Source organism: Electrona antarctica (assembly GCF_951216825.1).
Source record: "Electrona antarctica genome assembly, chromosome: 16".
In the NCBI taxonomy this organism is placed as follows: domain Eukaryota; kingdom Metazoa; phylum Chordata; class Actinopteri; order Myctophiformes; family Myctophidae; genus Electrona; species Electrona antarctica.
Genome location: NC_136797.1, coordinates 43,805,688 through 43,826,156, shown reverse-complemented (window position 1 = coordinate 43,826,156; position 20,469 = coordinate 43,805,688). Strand labels below are relative to the sequence as shown.

The 20,469-nt window shown below is 43.5% G+C and overlaps 1 protein-coding gene across 1 annotated transcript in view; it reads right to left on the bottom strand.

Moving 5' to 3' along the window:
* Nucleotides 1-16,403, bottom strand: part of LOC306939510 (histidine ammonia-lyase-like) — a gene marked incomplete at its 3' end in the record, with an annotated part of 34,982 nt that extends 18,579 nt beyond the window's left edge. The window contains exons 1-13 of the mRNA XM_079524097.1: nucleotides 16,370-16,403; nucleotides 16,100-16,166; nucleotides 13,678-13,715; nucleotides 13,383-13,508; nucleotides 13,110-13,249; nucleotides 12,404-12,451; nucleotides 11,623-11,770; nucleotides 10,468-10,563; nucleotides 10,228-10,286; nucleotides 8,169-8,249; nucleotides 7,911-7,976; nucleotides 6,432-6,597; nucleotides 4,805-4,939 (exon numbers count right to left, since the gene is read on the bottom strand). Coding sequence (XP_079380223.1) covers nucleotides 4,805-4,939; nucleotides 6,432-6,597; nucleotides 7,911-7,976; nucleotides 8,169-8,249; nucleotides 10,228-10,286; nucleotides 10,468-10,563; nucleotides 11,623-11,770; nucleotides 12,404-12,451; nucleotides 13,110-13,249; nucleotides 13,383-13,473 — 1,030 coding nt within the window. The 5' untranslated portion in view covers nucleotides 13,474-13,508; nucleotides 13,678-13,715; nucleotides 16,100-16,166; nucleotides 16,370-16,403. The remainder of the gene's footprint in view (nucleotides 1-4,804; nucleotides 4,940-6,431; nucleotides 6,598-7,910; nucleotides 7,977-8,168; nucleotides 8,250-10,227; nucleotides 10,287-10,467; nucleotides 10,564-11,622; nucleotides 11,771-12,403; nucleotides 12,452-13,109; nucleotides 13,250-13,382; nucleotides 13,509-13,677; nucleotides 13,716-16,099; nucleotides 16,167-16,369) is intronic.
* Between the last annotated feature and the right edge of the window lie 4,066 nt (nucleotides 16,404-20,469).

The following is a 20,469-nucleotide window of genomic DNA, read 5'->3' as shown; positions in this document are numbered from 1 at the left end:
TTTTTATAACCCCTATAAACTATCCATTAAAGCTACCCCTCTACTCTTCAACCATCTCTGCTCTTGGTTCTTTTACTTCCTCCCTATCTTCTATACATACTGCCCTGTTAGTACACGCGTGAATGAACCTTGATCCGTAGCTCACACCGGCTGACCAACGACCACTTTAGCCTGGTGCCCAAGCCAAAGACCGGACATCCAGACACATCTAACGAAGGAGGCAGCCTCCCAGGGTTTTGTATCAATCTTCTTATTATTATTATTTGTATTATTATTATTATTATTATTATTATTATTATTACGTGTTTATTCTTATTTCTTATTTTTATTTTGTGTACTATGTGTTTTCCCACCATCCCTATCCTGCCCTTTTCATGTCGCCCTAGACACTACTTCCCCCGCCACAGAAATCCCTCAAATCTCATATACCCAGCTCGCTCACCCAGTCACCACATTATGGTGGAGGGAGGCCTTTGGAACTGCCACGCAGCTACCAAAGAGGAAATGCCTGAATTGATCTCAGCCCACGCCACCCTCAAGTCTCTGCATTTCCTTGCTCTAACCGAAACCTGGATCACCCCTGATAACACTGCTACGCCCGCCGCCCTCTCTGTTTCACACAAATTCACACACACCCCTCGCTCAACAGGAAGGGGGGGTGGTACAGGGATACTCATGTCCCCGAAATGGAATTTCCGTGTCTTAAATCTCTCTCACCTTTCTCTCACCACATATGAATTTCATGCTATCTCAATATCACAACCAGTCCCCCTCACCCTCATTGTGCTCTATCGCCCCCCAGGAACCCTTGGGAACTTCCTGGAAGAACTAGACTCTCTGATCAGCTCGTTTCCGGAGGATGGCACCCCCCTGATTCTACTGGGTGACTTTAACCTACCTACGGCAGAGAAGTATCTTCCCGTTACGTCCCTCCTATCCTCGTTTGACCTCTCCCTTTCTCCCTCCCCTCCCACTCACAAGGCTGGTAATGTTTTGGACCTCGTGTTCTGCAGAGCCTGCTCCCCCTCCATGCTCTCTGTTACTCCCTTAATTAGGTCTGATCACCACTTCATAACCTTCTCCCTCTCTCTCTCTACTCTCCCACCTAAACCTACTCACCCTCCGACCGTCACCACCCGACGCAATCTCAAGTCCCTAAACCCCTCCTCCCTCTCATCCTCTATTCTCTCCTCTCTACCCTCCCTGGAGTCCTTCCTCTCTCTCTCACCCGACTCCGCAACCACATCCTTCCTCTCCTCTATCTCATCTGCATTTGACCAACACTGCCCTCTCTCGACCAGGCCAGCTCGCTCATCCCCACCGGCCCCCTGGTTATCTGAAACCCTCAGATCTGAACGAACACCTCTCAGGGCAGCTGAAAGGAAGTGGCACAAGACAAAGCTACCAGATGATCTCTCCCACTTTCACTCACTCCTCTCTGCCTTCTCCCTCTCACTAACCACTGCTAAAACCTCCTTCTACCACACCAAAATCCAATCCTGCACTTCTAACCAAAGGAAACTCTTCTCCACCTTCTCCTCCCTCCTTAAACCCCCTCCCCCCACTCAACCCTCATCCCTCACCGCGGAGGCCTTTGCCACCTACTTCGAAAAGAAGGTTGATGATATCAGTAGCTCCTTTACCCCCCTCCCCCATAAAGAAGCACTCGACTCAACCAATGCTAACCATAACATACCATGCATGTCCTCCTTCTCTCCTCTATCCCCAGACGAGGTCCTGAAACTAGTCACATCCACTAGACCTACCACCTGTCCTCTCGACCCCGCCCCTTCTCCAATCTTCCAGACCATCGCACCTGACCTGCTCCCCTTCATCACCTCCATTATCAACACCTCATTAACCTCAGGCTGTGTCCCATCTGCCTTCAAGTCAGCCAGGGTATCACCACTCCTCAAAAAACCAACTCTTGACCCCTCAGATGTCAAGAACTACAGACCGGTATCACTCCTTTCCTTTCTTTCCAAAACCCTTGAACGTGTTGTCTCTAACCAGCTTTCTCTCCATCTCTCACAGAACAACCTGCTGGATCCCAACCAGTCAGGATTCAAGAAGGCACACTCCACGGAAACTGCACTCCTCGCAGTCACAGAAGCACTACATGCTGCCCAGGCTGCTTCCCACTCTGCAGTCCTGATTCTCCTAGACCTATCGGCGGCATTTGACACAGTGAACCACCAGCTGCTCCTAGACACCCTAGCTGATCTAGGCATCGGCGGGACGGCGCTGAAGTGGTTCTCCTCCTACCTCTCTGACCGGACTTACCAGGTTTCTTGGAAAGGTTTGCTTTCATTCCCCCGCACCCTCCAAACTGGGGTCCCACAGGGATCTGTACTTGGTCCCCTCCTCTTCTCACTGTACACTAAATCCCTCGGCACCATCATCTCTGCTCACAATATATCCTATCACTGCTATGCCGATGACACACAACTGTTTCTATCCTTCCCCCCCTCTGCCACCCAGGTAGAAGAACGCATCACTGCATGCCTGGCTGACATCTCACAGTGGATGTCTTCCAACCACCTCAAGCTGAACCCAGACAAGACTGAGCTTCTGTTCTTCCCAGCTAAGTCCTGCCCTATGCGGGAGCTAACTATCTCCGTAGACAACGCCCTGGTAAAGTCTGTCCCGACAGCCAGGAACCTTGGTGTTGTCCTGGACAGTCAGCTCTCGTTCAAAACACACATCACAGCTGTCACTAGATCCTGTAGGTTTACACTCTACAACATACGACGAATTAGACCGTTCCTCACCCAGGAGTCAGCCCAGCTCCTAATCCAGACAACAGTCTTGTCAAAACTTGACTATTGTAACTCCCTCCTTACTGGCCTACCGGCATGTGCACTTAAGCCCCTCCAACTGATCCAAAATGCCGCAGCCCGCTTGGTCTTCAACCAGCCAAAATTCTCACACGTCACCCCCCTTCTCCGCTCCCTCCATTGGCTCCCGGTCGCTGCCCGCACAGAATACAAAACTCTGATGCTGGCATTCAAAGCAACCAAAGGCATGGCCCCCCCATATCTCACAAGTATGATCGTACCCTACAAACCCTCCCGCGCACTCAGATCAGCCAACGCAGGGAAGCTGGAGGTACCTTCACTAAAAACGCCGGGACAACGCTCCACACGTCCCAAACTCTTCTCCCTTCTGGCTCCAAAACTATGGAATGCACTTCCCATCACAGTCAGAACTGCAGCCTCACTCCCAATCTTCCGCCGTAGTCTGAAAACCCACCTCTTCAGACTCCACCATGGCCCGTAGCACTTGCCCTAGCCTAGCCCCTTAGATAGCACATTATGTAGACTTAGATAGTATTTTAAACAGACTTATAGCTTGTTACGTAGACAGCTCTAGAATTGCACTTTATGTAGTCATAGCACTTTATAGTACACATGTATAATATATTATATAGTATAGTATGTATAGTTTACATAGATACTCCACTGTTACGTTCTTAGTCTACGCATGATTCATGATAACTACTTTGTATATATGTGATGTATGCCATGCTTTTGTTATTGCTTAATGTAAGTCGCTCTGGATTAAGAGCGTCTGCTAAATGCCTAAATTGTAAATTGTAAATTGTGAAATAGTGTTGTATAAAGTACTGAACTTTATTCCTACAAAATCACGACCGTACGTTCACAGTGAATGACAAACTTTGTGTTTTTTTTAAATCAAATACACACGCAAAGCATGCAGAGCCATTACATTAAATGATAAGTGGTATCCGTGTTTAGCTAGTTCTACTGTAAAGTACACAACTGTGAAAATGACATGATATTATCATATATCATAGTAATACATTTGTCTCCTGTGTTGACTCTACTGTGCAAAGTACACACTGATTGAATATGTTATTAACATTTGCAACAACAACTTTCTAGTTATTTTTAGTACACTTTGATAGCAATACTTTTGTACTTTTACACAAGACAAAAAGTTATCAGCCTGCCGCCTGCCTGCCACAAGATCATTTCACAAGATCAAGTGCTTCCCCTCCCCCTGTCCCCCCCAGGTATAAAGACAATAGCAAGCCCCATGCATTAATGTGTCCTGTGCCCTGCTGAGGACAGGCTAAATACAGGCATTTTTGGGTACAGAGCCTGCTTTTAACTAATTATAATAATATATAATGAAATTAATGTCATAAGAATACACAACTGTATTACAGATGTAATGTACTTAACATACAAAAAAAAGTAGAAAATACACTTTATGCATAATGTATCATTTAAAGTTTTCAATCTTTTGAAAACAGCAGATCTACATTTCCACAACTATATATATATATATATATATATATATGAGATACTACGGTAAATTAAAATTAAAAGGTTGAGTATGGGTATATTGTTTCACTCCTTGACAGCAGCAATGACAATCCCTAAAACTGCAGTGCAAATTACTTAGCTGGAATGTATAGTTGCTGTGGCCTCTGTCCTACTGCCACCTACTGTCCATTTATTATATTACACAGTGGGTGAAAAAAACACACCCCTTAAGGCTAAACCCCACCCAACAGAGGTGTGGCTACCAGAGGTATTTTTTGGGCTGACTGACATTGATAGGTACCTACACATGTCAGCCCGGCAAAAAGGAATGGGACTCCACTGTAGGTAGGTGAACGGACACATAGGTAGGTGAACGGACACATAGGTAGGTTAACACGGATATTGCTGTTCCTTGGAGTGGTTGCACCACTCAATAAAGGCGAAAGCCACAAAAAACATTAACAAAAATAATAATAATAAGATATAGATCACCATTTACATGTGTACAGTACCTTGTTCTACATGCTCTACTACTCTCAGAGCTTTCCTAGCAGCCCAGCCACCCATAGACACATGGTCTTCTGTCGCTGCGCTGGTAGAGAGGGAATCGACTGAGGACGGGTGGCAGAGGGTCTTGCTCTCAGACACTACAGGGGAAGACAAAGACACAACACCTCTGTTACAGCAGGAACATACTCCCTCAAAATTCACTCCCTTGGTAATTAGAAGGTGACTGCTGCATGAGATACTGTCGGGTATGGAAATGACATTCACATCACAGGAATGCACCACAGGGGTTGCACACTCCCATCACTCCCAGCAGTTCTCACAACGTGTGAGCAGTGAGCTTGTAGCATTCCTGTTTTCTTGAAAATGTTCTTGACAACAGTGTATAAATTAATGAATTGCATTTTTATAGTGCTTTTCCAAGTGCTCAAAGCGCTTTACAATGGTTCATTCATTCATACATTTGGAGGTGAAGTGGCGAACAGTCGACGCCAGCGTCCTCACTTCCCACATTCACACACCAATGGTGGCAAGCTCACACCGACCGACTCATTTGAGGCAATCTAGGGTTCAGTGTCTTGCCCAAGGACACTTCGACATGTGGACAGGAGGAGCCGGGATTCGAACCACCGACCCAGGGATCATTGGGCGACATGCTCTACCTCCTGAGCCACAGTTGCCAATTAATGTATATGTCATGGCAGACTCATGTTGGGCCTGGGAGGGACACAGCACCTTTTCATGCTGAAAATATGAATAGTTTCAATCGGAGAGCTTCTGAGCGTAAAAGTTAAAAGTTCATAAAGGCTTTAAGCCTTTTAATTCATAAGCCTTTAACCAATTATTATGGCTAGCCTTCTCCATCTCTTGTAAATTACAAACATTTACACAAAAAAAACTTTATACCCCAACATTATTACAATATAATCCCACCAAAAAAATGTTAAAGCCACCCTTTTTAATGAAACAAATATATATGTTAAGACCCCCCTTTTACCAGTTTATGCCCCTGCTTTTGAGGCCCATTCCTTGCTTGCATCTACTTTGAGGCTGATGATGAACACAAGCTAAAGCTGTCATCTCTCTCAGGCCAGATGGTCTTTGTGCACGGCAACAGCACATCAGCCAGAAAAACAAAAAAAGGCCAATTATGCACAGGTTGGAAACACATAACCGAAAGAATAAGGTCACGAATACAAGCGGCCGAAATTAGTTTTCTTCGACGGGTGGCTAGCATCTCCCTTAGAGATAGGGTGAGAAGTTCAGTCACACGAGAGAGACTCGGAGTACCGGAGAACCGCTGCTCCTTCGCCTGGAAAGGAGTCAGCTGAGGTGGTTCGGGGCATCTGGTTAGGATGCCTCTCGGGCGTCTCCCTAGGGAGGTCCTCGATGCACGTCCCACTGGGAGGAGACCCCGGGGCAGACCAAGGTGCAGTTGGAGGAAACACATCGACTCACTGGCCTTGGAACGTCTCGGGATCCCCCAGGAGGAAGTCACTAATGTTGCTCTGGAGAGGGAAGTCTGGAGCACTCTGGTGGAGCTGTTCCCCCCGCGACCTGACTACGGATAAGCGGTTGAAGATGGATGGATGGATGGAAACACATTGGAGCCTTTGTAATCACATTCTTTACCTAAGGCGGCAGCGGTGCAGTGAGCCATCATGAAGCCTGAGTTGAAGCCTCCGTCTGCAACCAGGAAGGCAGGAAGCTCGCTGAGGGAGGGATTAACCAGCCTCTCAATCCTCCGCTCACTGATGCTGGATAGTTCGTGGATTCCTATGGCCAGGTAGTCGAGTACCTGCAGGGAATTACACAAACCAAAAAAACAAGAACAACAATGTTCTATGACTGACATGGCCACCCCACATGACCCTGCACCACACCCAACAAACGGGGAATAGGCTACCACTCATTTTCAACATTTTACTATGTCATTAATATACCTTAGAGCTGTTTTGTGGAAATAATAAAAAAGTCCCCCCATTCTGTGTTTCCTAGAACTGGAGGCATGAAAAAAATCATTGACATTGTGAATCACATCTTGATGATATCATCAAGATGTGATTCACAATGTTAAAGATTTTTTTCATGCCCCCTAATTAATAGTAAAATGTTGAAAATGAGTGGTATTCCCTTAACCCATTAAGGCCTGATACAAATACAAATGTCTTTTCTGCAAAAACTTGTTGCTATAATCAATGGTTTTCAAACTTTTTCATGCCAAGGACCCCCTAATTATTATGTATTTGGCCACCGAACCCGCATCTCAAAGGATTTCTTTCCAGGGACCCCCAGAAGCAAAGATATGAGTAAAATAAATGATCGCTTAAATATATACTGTATATATTCAAAGATTTTATATATTCCAGCTTTCTCACTCCGCGGCAGAAAGTGACGTGCTGTGAGATTGTATATCTGCTATTTCTTTTAATAAGTAACCAATGTCCTATACATAGCTAAAATCTAAAATGACACAGATGCTTTTTTAATGCGTTAAACTAAAGAAACTATTTCCCAGAGCTTTTATAATGGTTATTAAGGTTAGGGTTATTACACCAACACTTTCTGATATGAACAATAAGGCCATCACATGGCTAGCACGTGACGCTGATCATCCCCTGTATCGCTTTTTCAACCTCATGCCATCAGGACAAAGGTACAGAACCTTGCCATGGAAAAAGGTTCGTTTCAGTAGGAGTTTTGTCCCCTCAGCCATCGCGGCATTAAACAAACTGCCCCGCCGATAGGATGGTTCTGTACACAGTGGGGAACTCATGTTGTTGTATTGTCTTGGTGTAATGTTTTTCTGTAATATGTGTTGTTTTTGTTGTTGGTGTTGAACAGACCTGTGAAGATGAATATCCTTCGGGACAATAAAGATTATTATTATTATGGTGGCATTGGATGTATATTTTTAGGCACATTAATGTCACAAATAAGATATATGGCTCCAACAACATTAATTCCAGTAATAGCAATAGTAATATCCAACTATAGACTAGCCTATAATATAGGCTAGTCACACATATTATGTGTGTCACTCTGCCTAAACAAACACCCAACTACGGGAGATAAAGAAGTCAGTATTTATTCCATGTGCAGTGCCTTCACCTTGGCTGGATACTCGCCGTGGAAATTCCCACCAGACATTGTCTCTCCACTTTCTGCAAAAACCAGCTAGAGACAAATTAAGGATTCATCATGGAACTTTTAGTTTGGGTCATTATGAGTGTGGTTTGCCAAACATTGCCCCGTTCTGGGAGAACATTTGTATTACCAGTCAATCAGCCCTACCACATTATCACACAGACACAGACATTTTATTGTCTGTGTCTATCAGCTTTAGGGAGACAAACAATAGATGGATACTGGGTTGTCAGTGGCACTGTTCAGCTCTGTGGAGATCACCGTCTGGACGAAGTCTATGGTGTCTTTCACCACTCCGTGAACCTTGGTACAGGGAGAAGAAGTTAATTCAAAGATGACAACTCTCTACTGCACAGTGGAAGCCTTCATACCTCATTTCATTAAAGGCAACTGTACATTTGAATACATTATTTAGAAGTACAGTAATTCTTAGTAGTTTCTGCACTAAACCACTGGTTGTGGGATCCGTGGGCCCCCAGGGGTCCTTGAGGTGATTCAAGGTTCAAGGTCTGTATTAATGTCCCAGAAGGGCAATTAGGTTTACAGCAAAAGTAGTGGTTTAAAACATACAAACAATACATAACAATACAGGACAACAACAGACATGAGACACCATAGCATAAACAGAGGTCTGATTCCAAGGGATCCCCAGGAAAAGGATTGATATCTAGGAACCAAAATGGTTCATTTTAGTTATGGGACCCTTATGGGTCCCTTATGGGTCCATTAGTTAGGATTCGGAACCACATTTGGTTCCATTTATACACTCTTTACAAATGTAAAAACCACAACAACAAAAAAAAGACTATTTAAAAAAATGATGATTTTTACAGTGTGAGTCTGTGAGATACTAATCGTATCACTAAAAGCAGAGAAAAGCACTATAGTGTGCATAAATGCCATCCACAGCTTGTCAGCTTATGGCTATAAACAAAGGTCTTGGGTTGTGCCAAGAGTGTACAAAGGCATACACGTACTCAACCAGGGCTGGACTGAGACAAAAATTCGGCCCGGACATTTTTGCGGAATTTGGCCCAGACTGGCCCACCACAACCAGTGCGCAGTGACTTTTTGGGTCGAGGCCCATACAAATTCTTGAAGGCTTTCTTACCTTTCTTTGTAGTTGTTACGTCCCCACCAAAGAGGTCCAGGTGTTTTTTTGTGCAAAAACTCCTTATTGGCTATTTCCCCTACCATAAGCCCTCAATGAATTGCATTGAATTGAATGGGAATTGAATGGGGCTATGGGGTGTTGTGCTAATTCGCTTATTTCCATCGAAATAAGTAGTAGGCCTAATGTGTGCCGCTTGGGATATTATTTACATTATGAAGAGGGGATATATACAAAAAAATAATAATTTTGAGCGATGGAAATAAGCACAACACCCTCAGGAGGTAGAGCAGGTCGTCCAATGATCCATGGGTCGGCGGTTCGAATCCCGGCTCCTCCTGTCTACATGTCGAAGTGTCCTTGGGCAAGACACTGAACCCCAAATTGCTCCCGATGTGCTGGTTGGTACCTTGCATGGCTTCCGCCGCAATCGGTGTATGAATGGGTGAATGTAATGCACAATCTATGTAAAGCGCCTTGGATAAAGGCGCTATATAAATGCACCATTTACCATTTATATAGCCCCATTCAATTCAATGCAATTCATTTAGGGCTTATGGTAGGGGAAATAGCCAATAAGGAGCTTTTTGCACAATATAACACCTGGACCTCTTTGGTGGGGACGTAACAACTACAAATAAAGGTAAGAAAGCCTTCTAGTATGGAATTCTCCTTTAACACCACCACATTTACAGTACAACATAAATGATACACAACCAACAGACAACTAATTTAACATTTGGCCCAGATCGGCCCACCAGGGGATCGACCCACCGGGCATCTGCCTGGTACGTCCTGTTAGCCTGGCTAATAAGCCAGACTCAAATCACACTGTCGTTTGGTATTTGAGTCTGGAGATGCTGTGTATGGATCTTGTTTCCCGGGGGGGCGGGTTCAAACATTTTCTCTTTGACGCAATTGGTCAGAGCTACTGTCAGTCAAAGGTATCAAGCATTGAACGTCACTGTACCAAAGCCCGCCCATATTGCATACCGTGTCCCGATTGGCCACACCAGTTCTCTGGTGTAGGAAATGGGCGTACAATTGAGCCTCTCCAGACCGTAATCCGCCGGCAGGCAATTTTTTTTTTGCCAACGGCTGATTCGGTCTGGCTTATTAGCCAGGCTAACGTCCTGTGGCCAGTCCACCCCTGTACTCAACCAATCATACCTGAGAGATACAGCGCAGGGTGTATGCATCCTGGACACGTTTGCATGATCTATGGCTCTCTGGGACGAAAGGAAATACATTGCAGGAGGAAATAAATGGCAGGAAATGGCAGTGGTGAATGAAGTCATTCCTAAATTGGTCATGGTCGTATACCCCATAGGATAAAAGGTGTGTGTGTGTGTGTGCGTGTGCGTGTGTGCGCGCACGTGTGTGTGTGTGTGTGTGTCAGTGTGTGTGTACCTGAGATCTGGGAGGGGAAAACTTCAGAATCAAGGAGAGAACACATCCTCTGTGCGACCTCCATCTGACCTGGGTGTGGTCTCACTGCATGTATAGCTGACAAAACAAAACAATACAATTAACAAACATTACTTTATGTATGTACTAGTAACTAGGTTATTTCCATTATCCACTAATCGGTCCATTATTTTCTCAATAAATAATTTACAGTATATAGATTGAGAGACTGAATATAACATGGCACCACTTCTCTCCTTTCAACTCAATGAATCTGTCGCCCCATTACCAGGGACGGCTGCTCCAGGGGGGGAAGGGGGGGAGCCCCCTCTGGTGGAGGCTTAGCCCCCCCCCCCCTAATCCCCCCCTCAAAACAAGCCCAATTGACTGACTTCCTTTTTCTTTTTTTTTATCCCACGATTTTGTAACCCATTTTTCACCCCTGTGTCAATTATCTAATGTGATCCTGGGCTCTACACACCCTCCGCCAACCTAGTCCCCATAATATGGGACATGGGGAGAGCAACGGACTTGAACTCATGCTTCCTTCATGCCTGAGTGTCCAAGTTGCTCCTTTACACCTGACGGGGGATTTCACTGGTTGGACGTAGCGCGTGGAAGGAACACATTATTCCAACCAGTTCCTTTCCCCTCCATCAGGCGCCCCGGCTGGCCAGGGGGAGGCAGTTTAGAGACCAGGATTACTGCATGTTTTTTGTGAGGGTACGGGGAGAACATGCAAACTCCACACAGAAAGGCCCTTTCGCCAACCCCGCCTCGGGTATGGACACTGATGGAGGACGAAACGCGCCGCCAGCACCCACAGCGTTCCGAGCGGGAATCGAACCCATTGACTGACTTCTATGTAAACCAAGATTCATTAGCCCCCCTCTAAATAGCCAGCCCCCCCATAGCACCCCCAGTCACAATTTTTACGGAGCCGTCGCTGCCCATTACATTGAATGGTGTCCATGACGTTAAAAAATAATGTTAAATGCCCACCACAAGTTACCAGAACCTAGAACCGTAATTTACCAGAGCCAAGTATTTTCACTTGATGAATGACAATAAATAAATTATAAAAAAAAGCGTGTGTGTGTGTGTGTGTGTGTGTGTGTGTGTGTGCGTGCGTGCGTGCGTGCGAGCAAGCGTGCGTACCACTATGGAAAGCCTTAGTTGTTCCTTTGAGGGCCTCCACAGTCAAGGCAGCAATGATGTCAGCTTGTCTGGCCACAGCCATAGCTCTCTCCACGGCCTCCGCTCCGAGAGACGTGATCATCTGAGTGCCGTTGATCAACGCAACCCCCTAATCAATAACCACAATCACCATGAATAAGAATGATTACTCTACTGATATTTCAATGTACCACTGTAGACTCCCCAGCTAAATGCACGTGTTAATACACCATCACACTCATTTGAACCACGTTAACCATATTTTATAGCTTGTTTGGCTATTCAAATATAGCAAATTGTGCAATATGAGCTATTTATACTTTTTTTTTAAGTGGGCATTTTTTAACTAAAATCTTTGCTTCTGGGGGTGCCTGGCACAAACACACTTGAAAACTATACTGGCTTAACCCATTCTGGACAGGAACCCCTTTTGGTGTTTTAACTAAGCATTATGTTATACTTTAGCTATTGAAAAATAGCAGATCTACAAGCTCAGCTATGAACTTGTAGGTCTGCTATTTTTGAAAAATCGTGAAAATGTGCCTGAAATCTTTGAATATATATTGCTACAGAGCAGGTTTTTAACTCAAATCTTTGCTACTGGGAGGGTTCCTGGAACAACATATTTTCAGATGGGGGTTGGCAGCCAATGTCCTTGACATGAATATGTTTGAGCACCATTGACATAGAAACATAGGATTTAGAAGACATTGTTTTAATTTCGACGTCAGGCCTAAATGGGTGCATGCCAGTCCAGGTGTACCTCCTTTGGCTTCAGCACTAAAGGTGTGAGTCCATGGCCCTCCAGAACCTGAAACACACATTTTGGACACAATCAGTCAATTCCTAGATCACTGGTTCTCAAAGTGGGGTCTGGGGACACCCAGGGGTCATTGAGGAAGTTCCAGGGGGTCCCCATACAGCAAAATGTGTTATTATAATACAGCATCACAAAATAATTGTAACCACTTTTATTTTTATTTATTATTTTATACGTTGGCTATTCAAAAATAGTAGATAGACAAGCTCGTACATCCGAAGATTGAAGCTTTTTTTTTTTAGCATTTAAAAAAACACACAAATCTCCCTGGCACAAAACCCTTTCAGATGGGGATCCGTGGCCAAATACATTATCAATTTGGGGGTCCTTGACATGAACAGGTTTGAGGACCACTGTCCTATAGATCATTCAAGGAGAGTGTGTTGTGTATAGTATAGGGCCAGTGCATAGGGAGGAGTTTCACTCAGAACGGGGTTATTCTGGTTGCCATTTTTCTGCCTACCAGTAAGCTAGTAGGCTATAGTAGTAGGCTGCTATAAGCTATATTTTCCAGCCTCACTGTGGAGAGATATACCATTGTAGATATACAATTAAATAAACACGGTATGGTTTGGGTGTCAGATGACAAAATAACATAACCTTGATCCACAACAGTAATGGGTAATGGGGCGATAAGGGAACAACTCACTGCAGTGGCGTCTGCCCAGCCCGTCTGTGGCGACCACATCCTGCCCTCGCCCATCAGGCCCAGGGTGAGATGGGCCAGGGGTGCCAGGTCTCCACTGGCCCCCACCGTCCCCTTCTCCGGCACCCAGGACAGACAGCATGCTAGGACACGCACACACACACACACACACACACGTCCCACACACACAATGTGAAAGATGTTTGGTCATTTAAAATCTGATTTGTGTTGTATTTATTTTCTATAATACCATGAATTAATGTTACATAATATTACCATTGAGAGCCTTCATCATAGCGTCAACAGTTTCCATGGAGACGCCACTGTGTCCTTTAGCCAGGACGTTGATTCTAAGAGCCAGCAACATGCGTGTTCTCTCTGCACTCAAGGGGGCGCCAACTCCTAAACGCACGTGCATGCATGCATCACAGACAGACGCGCAACAAATACAAAATGAGGAAAATAAGGTTGAAATTGAACGGGGCCATTGATTGGAGCATCTGTAGATAGATAGCCATATTGTTGAATACAATTAAATATAGGACGTGGCAACAATGATCACATATCCTACCAGCGCTGTGAGACCGAATCAGATTTGCCTGCAGCTCCCTGAGAAGAGGAGACAGTTAGAACTGTTAGTTAGTGCACATTGAAGCCAAATAGGCCCACGCACGCACACACACACACACACACACACACACACACACACACACACACACACACGGCCACAACTTGTCCGTTGTGGCCATGTAGATTGTATATTTTATTTTTGTATTTTTTTTAGTATACATATTAGGCCTAGACAATTTCAGGTAGAAAAACACAGCACAAACAACACCAATCTTAACCCACTTTATCTTGGAATTTAAAATGCTCCTCAGTAGCCCTAGTTAAAAACCAACCTTGATATCATTGTTGTATTGTCATACTGTTATTGTATTGTCTGTTTTTGTCTCCACCAGGCCGAAGGCATGGGGAGAGAGTATGTTTTGCACTCCGTCCGTCCGTGTGTCCGTGTGTCCGTCCGTCCGTCCGTCTGTGAACAGCTAATCTCTGGCACCGTTAACCCGGTCGATGCCAAATTTTGCACACACACTCCCTGGATGCCAACGATGAACCTCTGCCCCAACATTTCCAGAAAGGCCTGTTATAGCGCCACCAGGAGGCCGCTTTGTACAAAACAAGATTTTGGACAGTACACCTACAGATTTTGTCCAAACATCACACAAATTGGTACACAGTCTTTCTAGAGCCATTCAACGAAACAGGTCCTGATTGGCTAAGATTGGCTTCCAAAGTTCGCAGGAGTGCTCAGTTTCAAACAAAATGCTGCAAATCATGAACACATCGTGTGATTTCCGTAAAATTGTGCATACACATTCCCACTAGGCCGAGGAAGAAATGCCACGTGAACATTTTCAATTCAGCCTCATGGTGGCGCTATAACTGGCTGAAAAGTGTTTTTACCTCTAACTGCACGGATCTGTGGATAACTTTGTATGCCAACTCCCTAGAGGCCAAGGAAAAACCTTTGCCTGGAATTCTTCACATCTGCTCTTTATAGCGCCACCAGGAGGCCGACATATGTAAAACACATTTTGTAATATTACTCCTTCAGATTTTATCCAAATTTCACGCAAATCGTTACACATGCTCTCCATAGTCATGTGATCAAGACGGGTTTGTTTGATTTCTCATAATCCACCCTCATTGGCTACGATTGGCTTCTAAACTTTTCAGGAGTAGCCCGCTTTGTACCCGTTTTGTACAAATCGCCACAACTACTCAACGCAGTGTCCGATTGCGGTGAAACTGCATGCATATTCCCACTAGGCTGAGGAAGAAATGCCACTTGACAGTTTTCAAATCAGCCTCATGGTGGCGCTACAACAGGCCAAGCCTTGTCTCACACACACACACACACACACACACACACACACACACACACGTTTATATATTACTCCTAAACATTTTGCCAAACATCACACACACTCCTATCCTCCTGGTGGAGACCTGTGCCCAGAAGGGCACTTTTTCTAGTTTTTGTCCTGTTTTTGTTTATTTTCTGTTTTTGTTGTAGATTTTTCGGCGCGCAACACCGTGGTATGACATGGTATATAATATAAAGGCATGACCATATAGAGCGTCGCAGTCCCGCCTCCTACCCTGGACCAGGAAATGAAACCCAATGCATTTTTCCCATAGACATTTCTTAAAGTATTTATTTAAAGACGGTTACGCCGCGGACAAAGCCAACTCGAGTCGTGACAACTCATGACAACACAAACAATATTTTGGACCAAACAAATAATTACAAAGAAGAAAAACAACAACAAAAGTGTTGTAACCTGCCGTTTTTTTCTTCTTTCTAATTATTTGTTTGGTCCAAGGCAACCTTTATTATCAAAAGAGCCAAAAAAAGTATTACAATTCTATCTGGAGCCGCAAAATATGTTTGCTTTGATAAAGCAAAACTTTAATTGAATTATTTGTGATTTTTCTGGTCTTTCAATGTTACATTTTATTGTTTGCTATCAAGTATACCAGTAAGCCAGCAGCATTGGGTGGTGAAAGAAAACAAAGATGTCTTAGCATTAACACATTCTTTATTTTTCCTTCATTCAATTTGTTTCTTATTTTTATCTGGTGTATAGGCAACATTGTTTTGCAATATCAAAATGAAAGAATAACTAAAAGAAAAAAAAGAAAACCTCTTATTCCTTTTCATACTTCTTTGCCCAAGCAACTGGGAGCCACGGGAGAGGGCCTAAGAGCCACAAAGGTCTTCTGAAAGAATATTATATTCAAATATTTGTGCCACATTTTCAAAATTTTTCCAAAATTGCAGACCTACAAGCTCGTAGCGCGCCACTCGGTGGCTCTGATGGGACAGAGTTAACACAACACCTTGGACATTGTTTATACAGGTGATGATAGACTGTTTTCTTCTCACAGACATGGTGATAGACTAAAGTTAATTTACAACCACTTACGTGAGCTTTTCCTTTGGCACCAGTATGTTGGCAAACTTTCCAAACCCAGTGTTGACTCCATAAACAACTTCAGCAAGGGGAAAAGTGTTGAAAAATGCCTGTTTTATATCAAATATGAACAATTAAGAAAAATAAGAAATTCTTAAGCTGGAAAGAAAGAAAGAAAGAAAGACGCGCTCGCACGCACGCACGCACGCACGCACGCACGCACGCACGCACGCACGCACGCACACACACACACACACACACACACACACACACACACGATACCTCTGTTTTCTGTTATGATGGTCTCAATTACATTTCTTGCTCGAATAACTCTGGCTTCAGCCTCAGCTGTCAACTGAGGAGTCAAAACAGGTCAGGTCAAGAATTGTGGTTTCAACTATAACACGATCACTTTTTTAATGATTCACTGACTGTTGTAGCTGCTCTGTAGGCCTATTCCTTACCGTAACCTTGAACATGCCTTTCCCCAACAAGACAAGCCGAGCAGTGGTCAGACTGTTCCCATCTAGATACATGTACTGACATCACAGAAGAAACACTTACTTTGATTGATTGATTGAAATATTTATGAACAGTTTGCAGAATTACAGTACATTTCAAGCACAACTCAATACAAAGACTGTTAACTGTGAGTGCACCCAATAAAGCATTACACTTGTTTACAAGAGGGTCCACCTTGTTCAATTCATCAAAACATTTAGAGACGTACAAATAGACACTTCTATATAGTCAAAGAACAGAACAGGAATTCATCATAAAGGAGGCAAAAAGGGAAAAGAAACATATACAGTGAGGGGAAAAGGGGTTGGGGGGTGGGGATTCCGATCTTACGGGGGCCAGTTTCGAATTGCAGCCATCCGTAGGTGCCCTTTGAGAGCGGTTTTGAAGGTTTTGAAGTACTTATACTTACTGGCACATATTGTAGCACTGGCACTATAGTTACTTTATTACAAAAACTACAGAAAGAGGAGTACCCACCTCTTTGGGTTCTTTATATGAGCTTGTCCTGGTGGGGATTAGTTAAGGGAGTAGATCTGAAGAGGCTTGAATAAAGTTGTACTTGACCATCAAAATATAGCACACATTAATTAAATACCACACACACACATACACAACTCTGCATTAGTTGAAGGATACAAAGGCAAAGCTTTAGCTGGTAGAAATGGGTCCTCTGCCTCTATTACTTAAGAAAAACACAGGCAATTTAATTGAATGCATCTGCACTGTAAAATCCTGCATGGTAATTTAGCTGTGAGTTAAAATAGGCTATTGTTGTGGGCATCTCATTTGTTGAGCTGTGTGAACAGGTAACCAGTTGCCCTTCATGCATTTAGCCTGCATTTATTCTGAATATAATAGTAATACTATAGGCAAAATTCGAGGACTCATTTAGTAAAAAGTGAGCACATTAAGCCATCACAACTGGGAAAGCATCATGTGTCATTTCATACTTTGGCAATTCAAAAATAGCAGATCTACAAGCTTGTATTCTTCAATTTCTTTTTAATATATATAAATATATGCCTATATATAATCTTTTAAAGATTATATCTATTATATGTTTATATATATAATTAATTATTTAACTAATATCTTTGCTTTGCTTCTGGGGGTCCCTTAAAACAAAAGAAAATTGAGATGGGATTGGCAGCCAAATACATATAATTGTGGGGGTCCTCCTTGACATGAGTTAGCACCACTGATATAGCAACACTTTTGTAAAATCGGCCTTCTTAATGGGATAAAGATATGGCTGCATTAATTGACCAACAAAATCCTTACCGAGCTGCACAAAGTCGTTGTCCTCCAGGATGTCCTTGAGCAGATCGTCAGGGTGGAGGAGCTCTCCTCCCTGGCACCTCCGCACCATGACGCCCACCTCCTCGTGGGCCTCCTCCTCCTCCAGCCTCATAGCCTGGCCGTAGCGCCGCAGAGCCTCGGAGCCCAGCCACCGGACGGAGGCCGTGGGGCGGCCGCAGGGCACCCGCAGCCATTCACCACGCACGCACACCGAGACGCGATGCATCGCTGAGGACGGAGACGGAGGCTATAGGATGGTGACAAAGGGGACGGAGAAATACTGATGAAACAGAAGTTGAACAATGTGTGGCCCCAGAGAGTTAACATGTGACACCAATCTGAAGGATGTATTGCCAAACCATGGCACAATAAACATTAACCCTGCATAAGCCCTGCCTGACTCATTAACACACGCACGCACGCACGGGTCGCACGCACGCACGCACACAGTGACAATGTCCGACAGGCTGACTGGCCTAAAGATTTATAAATTGCTCTGCTCTGTGGTTTTACTGGCCAGCCCAGGCCAATAAAACCGGACACACACACACACACACTCCGTGGCAAACCGTGCCAAGGAGATGGCAGTGGCACACAGTAGGGTTGAGGTTCACCATGTCAATAACTCTGGATTCCACAGACATTCCAGACAAGAAACCCGCAGCCATGGTGGAGTCAGATGCTATATGGGAGGAGATCGATACTGGAGGAACCATGAGGGCATTCCAGTGGACAAAGCAAACCAAGAGAAAACTGGTGATAAGCAACCTTTCACTAGTAAGAGACCACACCTTCGCTCAAGTTTATAGTAAGAGAAATCTATGAAAATCTGGGAACTAAATCGTTACCAAGAAATTTCTTCACCAATGTGTTTCTAAAGGTGTCTAATAACATGTACTAAAAGTTTGAAATTCAACTCCCGTGGAAAATTGAGTTATTACCATAATATGTGACCATACCCATAACATCCTATATAAGGCAAAAAAGTCCAAATTGCATCATTCTTTAAGTAGCATGTGACATATGAAACTAGGGGGTTTTCATGATTCTGAATCCATTCCAAGCATTAGTTTTGCACAAAAAACACTCATAAGGTCCAATAAGGGTCCACTTGGTTACCAACTCTCCATAATCAACTACACTTTAAAAACAAGCCCAAATAATCAACTACACTTTATTTTTGTCAAATACATTTTTATGGTTATAAATTATTATAAAATTGGTACAGTAGGCCTATGCATTATTTTTCTTTAGAAACAAGGCCAACTAATTATAATAAGCAGACATGGCAACACTGCTGGTTGACTAATGGAGAAATGAAGGGAAAACAGCGCCCCCTAAAGTCACAGATCACTGAACTAAAGCTTAGAAGTCAATTTTCTCTGCTTGGTCTTTTTTCCACTACTCTATAAGCCATATCTCCAAAACTGGTGGGTCAAACTGAACAACCAATATGTCAATTTGAAGCTATGATTCCCTGCTTTCATATGACATGAAAAAACGAAAATTCAAAAAAATCCAATGGCAGTCCTTCGATCAAATCTAGTCACATTTGTGTCTGATGCTTGGAGGTTCCCATCCCATATCCCCGTTAAATGCTAGCAATGGAGTCAGTGTATGGACTCCCAGAAATAATATAGTGGCTGATAGAGGGAAATGAGGGACAGGCCAAAAACCAACATGAAAGTCATTTGAAATCATTTCACATTTAGCTAAAATGGAAGATGTTTAACTCAGTCAACACCTGATACAAAGGATAGCCTACAAACACAGGACATTATGATGTTCATAAAATATATATATTCAAAGATTTGAGGCACATTTTCACGATTTTTCAAAAATAGCAGACCTACAAGTGCATAGCGTGGCACTCGGTGCCGCGCTATGAGCTTGTAGATCTGCTATTTTTCAATAGCTAAAGTATAACATAATGCTTTAAAACAACAAAAGGGTTTCCCGCCCCAAAATGGGTTAAAGCAGTGGTTCTGAACCTTTTCAGGCCGTGACACCCCAAAATATTTTTTTTTATTTTTTTATTTTTTTTAACTGGGGACCCTCCACCCTTACAAGCATTTGGAATGTGAGGAGTTGAGACAATTACATCTAGCTTGACTCGGCTCCACAGATAAATATCGGGAAAATAGGTGAGCTAGATCGGCTATTTTCACAATTTTTGCCTGTTTCTTATATTATTTGACAATTTGACCCGTTTTTATCGTATAGTTTTGACATTTAATGCCTTACTAGTCTTCTTTAATTTAATTTCATGTATTTTTTCTTTTTCTTTTTATTAATTAAAAAGGTCATAAAAGTCCTTAAATTGTCACTTCGAATTGTCACCTGGAGACCCTCACGATATCATGTGTACTTCCCTGCCCTGCCCAAACTGCTCAAAATAATGTATTATGTGACATTACCAGTGACAACCCCTTCAAAATAATGTATTATGTGACATTACCAGTGACAACCCATTCAAGATATTGTGTAAACTGAAGCTGATCAAGACCCAGCTCAGAATGTGTGGAAGGCAGGCACTTTTTTAAATGTTTTATTAAGAACAG